At 46.5% G+C, this 6,933-nt stretch overlaps 1 protein-coding gene across 1 annotated transcript in view; it reads left to right on the plus strand.

The window, feature by feature from the left end:
• LOC127205278 (sodium-dependent glucose transporter 1C-like) overlaps nt 1-4,482 on the plus strand; it is an 88,796-nt gene extending 84,314 nt beyond the window's left edge. Inside the window, 1 exon segment of the mRNA XM_051164482.1 lies at nt 3,614-4,482. Coding sequence (XP_051020439.1) covers nt 3,614-4,319 — 706 coding nt within the window. The 3' untranslated portion in view covers nt 4,320-4,482.
• Nucleotides 4,483-6,933: the final 2,451 nt, after the last annotated feature.

The raw sequence follows: 6,933 nt of genomic DNA on the forward strand, positions 1-6,933 counted from the left end.
GATGGAGCCATCTCCCTAGCCCCTAGTCTGGTATAGATTAACTATTAATACAGAATGCTCTTTTAAGGTATTGTTCATTACTAAACAGTTGAAACAAAAGGAAAAAAAAATGGCATTGCAAATTGTGTGTTGGAATTGGAATATATGGGTAGTACCAACATTTGGAAGGCGAAGACCAGACAATTATGAGTTAGAGGCCACCCTGTGCTACATAGCAATTTTGAGTTTCCAAAACAAAGAAGAAACTTTTAAAAAAGAAAAAAAAATTAAGGCTTGTAACTAAAAGGCCACTGGGGAGTCTATGGCTCTACTGCTAATAATGTATGTTTTCTATTATTTGTGTGTGTGTGTGTGTGTGTGTGTGTGTGTGTGTGTGTTTCAAGACAGGGTTTCTCTGTGTAGCCCTGGCTGCCCTGGACTTGCTTTGTAGACCAGGCTGGCCTTGAACTCACAGAGATCCACCTACCTCTTCCTCTGCGTCCCAAGTGCTGGGACTACAGGTGTGGGCCACCACTGCCCAGCTCTGTATATGTTTCCTTAGGTTTGACTTGATGTAGTCCTCAGTCTCTTATGGTAGATTGTCATCTCCCACCTGTGGATTTGTTCTCTTGGGCAGCATTCCAACAATGAGTAAAAAATCTCTCTCCTTTTTAATTGTAGGGGCTGAGCGTTGCCATACTGGGACCTACCTTTCCAGACTTGGCAAGGAATGTGAACCGAAACATCAGCAGCCTGTCTCTGATTTTTGTGGGCAGAGCCTCAGGGTATTTGTGTGGCTCTATGATTGGAGGAGTTCTTTTTGGCTGTATAAATCATTTTTTACTTTTGGGTAAGTAAACATTGCTCTTTACTTCTTTGTTTCTGTCAGCAAATTTATAGCCTGGCTCTAAATATAGAAAATTGTTGATGACTCAGATGGGCAGTGTGCTGGCATCTGCCCTGGCAGCTGGAGGGAGTCAGTATTGATCCCCCTGGAAACTTGATTGGCCCTTGGGAGTGAGTATTGGCAACCCTGAGCAACGCTGACCTTTCGAGGCACATTCGCTGCTTGACTGCTGATTAACCACAAAGCTCTGCTTATCTGGGGTGGGGCTGGGCTTCTGGGGCCATGGGAATCACAAAGAGTTCCTGGAACCTGGCCTGGCTCGGTGGACTTGGCCTTGAAGATGAAGGGACAGGGTAGGGAAATGTTACAGGCTGCAATTCTGTCCTGCTGCCATTGTCAGAGTTGAGCATAGACTGATCCTCTTGGATCCTGACCCTGGGAAAGAGGGCAGAGCTGTTAGCATGCTGTTTTTAATAAAGTGGAAGGGAGAATACTTTATTGCTGATGAATAAGTAAATACTTTGTTACCAAAGTAGAGCTGTGGCTTAGTTGATTTCTTACTGTTTCTTCTCAGGGGTGTCACTTTCTGCTACCACAGTGGGTCTTTATCTCATGCCGTTCTGCAGGACAGCAGCCTTACTGATAGTCATGATGTCCATCTTCGGCATTTCTATGGGCATTCTGGATACAGGTTAGTGAATCCCTTATTGTCACCTGTGCTATTTGGGACACTACTGCTAGGAAAAGGACAGCAGATGACATTACACTTAACACTGGAATGCCAGACTGGGACCACACACCTAGTCAGAATCATCTCCTAGCGGCCACTCTTCTTGTCAATCAGGCCATCCATTTTTCAGCATTTGCCTATGAAGTAAACATAAAGTGTGTTTCTCTATGAGTGAGAGGTGCTTTAGAATATCTAAACATGGAAGGATTCCCTTTCCGCGGGTAGATATAGAACAGACATGTTTCCCTTTTTGGATAGAATCTAGTCATTTTACTATAAGAATCCATAATGAGCCGGGCGTGGTGGTGCACGCCTGTAATCCCAGCACTTGGGAGGGAGAGGCAGGCAGGTCTCTGTGAGTTCGAGGCCAGCCTGGTCTACCAAATGAGTTCAGGAGAGTCAGAGCTGTTACACAGAGAAACCCTATCTCGAAAAACAAAACAAAACAAAAAAAAGAGGAGGAGGAAGAGGAGGGAGAAGAAGAAGAAGAAGAAGAAGAAGAAGAAGAAGAAGAAGAAGAAGAAGAAGAAGAAGAAGAAGAAGAATCATCATCATCATCCATAATGACTTGGGAGAACAAAACAAGTACAGAGTGTGGATGCCGAGGAGCAGATGTACCTTCCAGCTTAGAAGCCTTTGCCGCTCGTGTCTTACTTTTCTCTTCTGAAAAGTTGCTGTTCTCCAGAAGACTTTCTTCACAAAGTCACGTGATGTTTGTTTACCTCCAGCTCCAGCGTTCTGTCCCTTTCTTTCCTGCTCTCATGTTGTTTGGTAGCTTTGGAAATATTTTATACAGCATGCCTCCTTTGGCTGTGAAATTATAGAGTGGGGATGTATGCTTATCTGAAAGTTAAAAAGAGAGCCAAAGATTTGATGCTTCCGGCCATCTCCTCAGGCTCCTCAGCAGCACGGTGCAGAGTCTGACCGCTGTGTTTGGGGCTGTAATGGACATCAGGATCCTGGTGCTGACTTCATGACAATGACTACTAGGTGGCAGAAGGCAAAGCTTTAGTGATTTGGCCACTATCTGATGATAAACTCGACCCCCCGCCCCCGTAAGTAGATAGGTATATGAGTGTATTCCCAAGTGTGGTGTTAGCACATTTGATGAAACGCGCTTGCTAATGTGCCTTCCTCTGTTGGGTAATGGCCTACCAGCTTGTAGATCCTGTGTGTTAAGAAGAGATGTTGTAGCTGGGTAGGGAGTGCACGCCTGTGATCCCAGCACTTGGGAGCCAGAGGCAGGCGGATCTCTGAGTTCAAGGCCAGCCTGGTCTACAAAGAGAGTTCCAAGACAGCCAGGACTACAAGAGAAACCCTGTCTCAAAAACAAAACAAAACAAAACCAAAACCAGGAAAAAAAAAGAAGAGATGTTGTGATGTAGTCTACTGGCGACAGTGGATTGGAGCTGCCTAAATGCAGTCTCTGTATCCATATTGGTTCTGTGTGGTACCAACTTCCCTTCATTTTTTCTTCATAGCAATATGGTGTTCTTACTAAATGGTTGTTGATTTAAATCATTTCTTTAACTGGTAGGTGGGAACGTCCTCATCTTGGATCTCTGGGGCGACAAAGGAGCCCCCCACATGCAGGCCTTGCACTTCAGTTTCGCCTTGGGTGCCTTTCTGGCTCCCCTGCTGGCTAAATTGGCCTGGGGTACAACAGCATCTGCTCAGAACCACACAGAGTCCGACTTTGGCCCTCCAATGCTGAACCGATCCTCTGAAGCCGCCACAGGCTCTCTGTTCGCGGTTCCCGATGACATGAACCTGCTGTGGACCTATGCCTCCATCGGCACCTATGTTTTAGTCATTTCTGTCTTTCTGTTCGGTTTATTTTGTAAGAAACGTTCAAAGCAAGAAAAATCCACAGCGTCTGCGCAGGGAGCTCGAAGGGCTAAATACCACAGGGCCCTGCTCTGCCTCCTCTTCCTCTTCTTCTTCTTCTACGTGGGAGCCGAGGTGACCTATGGCTCTTACATTTTCTCCTTTGCCACCAGCCATGTTGGCATGGAAGAAAGCGAGGCAGCTGGCTTGAACTCTGTCTTCTGGGGGACCTTTGCAGCCTGCAGGGGTCTGGCCATCTTCTTTGCAACACTCTTACAGCCTGGAACCATGATTGTGTTGAGCAACATTGGCAGCCTGACCTCATCTTTATTTCTGGTGCTTTTTGATAAGAGCCGTCTTTGTCTCTGGATTGCCACTTCTGTGTATGGAGCCTCGATGGCAGCCACATTTCCCAGCGGCATTTCCTGGGTGGAGCAGTACACCAGCATAAGTGGGAAAGCTGCAGCATTCTTTGTGATTGGTGCTTCTCTGGGAGAAATGGCCATTCCCGCAGTGATTGGAATTCTTCAGGGACACTACCCAGACCTGCCAGTAGTTCTGTACACGGGTCTGGGGTCAGCCATCTTCACTGCTGTTTTATTTCCTGTGATGTATAAGTTGGCCACCTTACCCCTGGAACGCCAGCGCAGAGGAAGAAGAAAGAGTGAGGACCAGAGAGCCTTGCTTTCCAGCGCTGAGCTAAATGACTGTGAAGAGGAGAATGAGGAGGAAGATGCAGAAAAGTGGAACGAAATGGATTTTGAGGTGGTTGAAATGAGCGACCCGGCGCTGGAGTCTGCAGGGGAGACACCTGGAGATGTGATGGGGCACACGGCTAAGGGCCCCCACCAGCTCCCCTCAAATGTGCTGCTGGGTTTTGAGTCCTCAGCCGGTAGCAGCAATTCTCTTGTGAACCACCAGGACAAAAGGGACTGACACTGGGCGAGGATGAAATCCCAAGTCACCTTCACTCCTGGCGGCGGGCGACACCAGTCAGAACAGAGCTTTGGCAGACTCTCCACATGCGTTGGCAGTTGAGACTTGTCTGTTTACAGGAAGTGTTGGAATTATTTGAAGTGTTCTAGAATCCCCGCAGTCTTCTGTAAAGTCCCATTGGCTCTTGTACAGTAGGATCTTATTATGAGACTGTTTTGTGGTCTCCACCTTACAGAAGACGCTCGTGTGTAAAGCGTTGGGTAGTGTGCCCATAGGTCAACACTGTGGGGAAGGCAAACAGGTGAGCATGTGCCCACGGTCTGCCAGAGGCTCACAGAGGACAGTCACGGCAAAGATCGTCTTTGGAAATGCAAAGAGACTTTGCCTAGTTTTACCCTCTGTGTAGGGTTTAACTGAAAAATACTGCTGACAGGTTTTTTTTGATTCCATTAACACATAGGCTGTCATTTCTAGATCTAGATCTTGCTCCCTCCCTGACTGATTTGTTTGGTCTCCTGTGGGTCTAGAAATGCAGATGAGATTATTTTGAGCTTTTAGGGCTTGGTTTCGTTTTGTTTCTTGAGTCCTTATTTTATTATAGTCCAGGCTGGCCTGGAATTCACTGAATAGCCCAGGTTGGCCTCTTAACTGGCGGTCCTGTTTCTGCCTCCTGAGTTTTATACTAGAAGCGTGTGCCACCACGCATGGGGAGACGTGTAAGTTTTAAAGTTGTAAAATAGTTTTGTTAAGATAGTCCTTTCATTTCAAATGTAACGTGAAAGAAGATGATAGGGATAGTCAGGGCTACACAGAGAAACCATGTCTTGAAAAACAAGAAAGAAAGAAAGAAAGAAAGAAAGAAAGAAAGAAAGAAAGAAAAGAAAAGAAAGAAAAGAAAGAAAAGAAAGAAAAGAAAGAAAGAAAAGAAAAGAAAAAATGATAGGTGGGTCTCTGAGCGTGCTACAGCTTGTGGGGTCCTGCAGTTTGACAGGCCCTTATTCTCAAGGGCCATTGTTTTGAATTCTAGTAAATGTTACTATTTCCCACGCATTTAATAAGAAACAGAAACCATTTCCCCATCACCGTATCGTGTTCTGTGCAGTACAGCAGCAGTCCATTGCATTATGGCCCTTCTGCCAGCACTTTAAAAAGAGGTTATTTTTATATACTGTTGTCTGTGTTGTGTCAGAGGATTTTATATTATTTTCCTAGCTTTGACTTTCGTCTAGTGCTTCGACTTAACACAGGGCCGTGCACTGGCTAGACGAGTGCTGTGTCCTTGAGCTAAGTACCCAGGGTCTCCTGTTTCAAGTATAGAAGTTGTTTTAGAGTTCTGCCTTAGCGACAGCAGCGTGTGGGGGGGGGGGGCCTGCCTTAGCAGCGTAGGCTGTCGGGTGGGTGGGGCCTGCCTCAGCTGCACAGGCTGTGTCTGGGCCTAGCTGTTTTAGGATTTGACCCTCACTGGGTTGGGGCATTAATCATGTATGCTCCATTTACAAATGAGGCCCCATCGTGTTTCGGTGATGGGGGACCCATGTCCCTTCCAGGAAACCAAAATAAAGATGAGGAGGTGGTGCGCTGGCCTGTGGCTCAGGGATGAGGAATGCTGCCTCACAAGTGTGTGGACAACGAGTCTGGGCCATCCTTTAGTAAATGGCATATCCCTTTTCCCAAGTTTTATGCTGAGTGACAATGAATTCTTATCTGACTTGCAATATGTTTGAAATCTCATACCAGGTTTTAAGAATTTTCTTTTATTTTCTTTTTGTAAGTGCTTCTTTTTTTTTTCTTAAGTAAAATGTAATATTTTCCTTTAAAAAAGAAAAAAAAAGATTAAAATTTTTTTTAAATGTGTGACTGTTCTGTGGTTTCTTTGTATGTGTACCACATAGGTGCCTGGTGTTGGGAGAGTTCTGAAGCGGGGGCTCACATCTCCTGGGACTGGAGTTGCAGATGCTGTTAGCTACCATGTGGGTGCTGGAAATGGAACCCAGGTCCCCTAAAAGAGCAGCCAGGGCTTTTACTGCGGAGCCCTCTCTCCAGCCACATAACACATTTCTTGACTGTTGTCCGTTGGTTTCCTCGATGCCCAGGACCACACTGGTTCGGGCTGCTAACACAGTACTGGGCGGGGCGGGGGAAGTAGCTGGCGGGGAGACTGTGCCCCCTGCAGTGTCTGCTCTCACTAGAGATTGGGACGAGCTCTGCCCCGCTTTAGAGAGTTGCCTTAGGTTGTTGGGCATTAGGTGGCAGCAGTTAGTTTGTTGAACACATTCTACCTTCAACACCTACTTTAGAGGGCAGAAGATGGCATCAGGAAGAGATAGACATGACGATATGAGCTTGACCTAGAGCCAGGGCGGGTGGTGGCGCACGCCTGCAATCCCAGCACTCGGGAGGCATTGGCAGGCGGATCGCTGGGAGTTTGAGGCCAGCCTGGTCTACAAAGCGAGTCCAGGACAGCCAAGGCTACACTCGAAAAACAAAAACAAAACAAAACAAAAACACCAAAAAACCACCACCAACAACAAAACAAAAACAAAAACACCTTGAAAAGACACATTGGCAATCCCCCAAAACAAAGTGCGAGTGGCCATGTGAGACCATGGGCACT

The sequence above is a fragment of the Acomys russatus genome, chromosome 21, assembly GCF_903995435.1.
Source record: "Acomys russatus chromosome 21, mAcoRus1.1, whole genome shotgun sequence".
Classification (NCBI taxonomy): domain Eukaryota; kingdom Metazoa; phylum Chordata; class Mammalia; order Rodentia; family Muridae; genus Acomys; species Acomys russatus.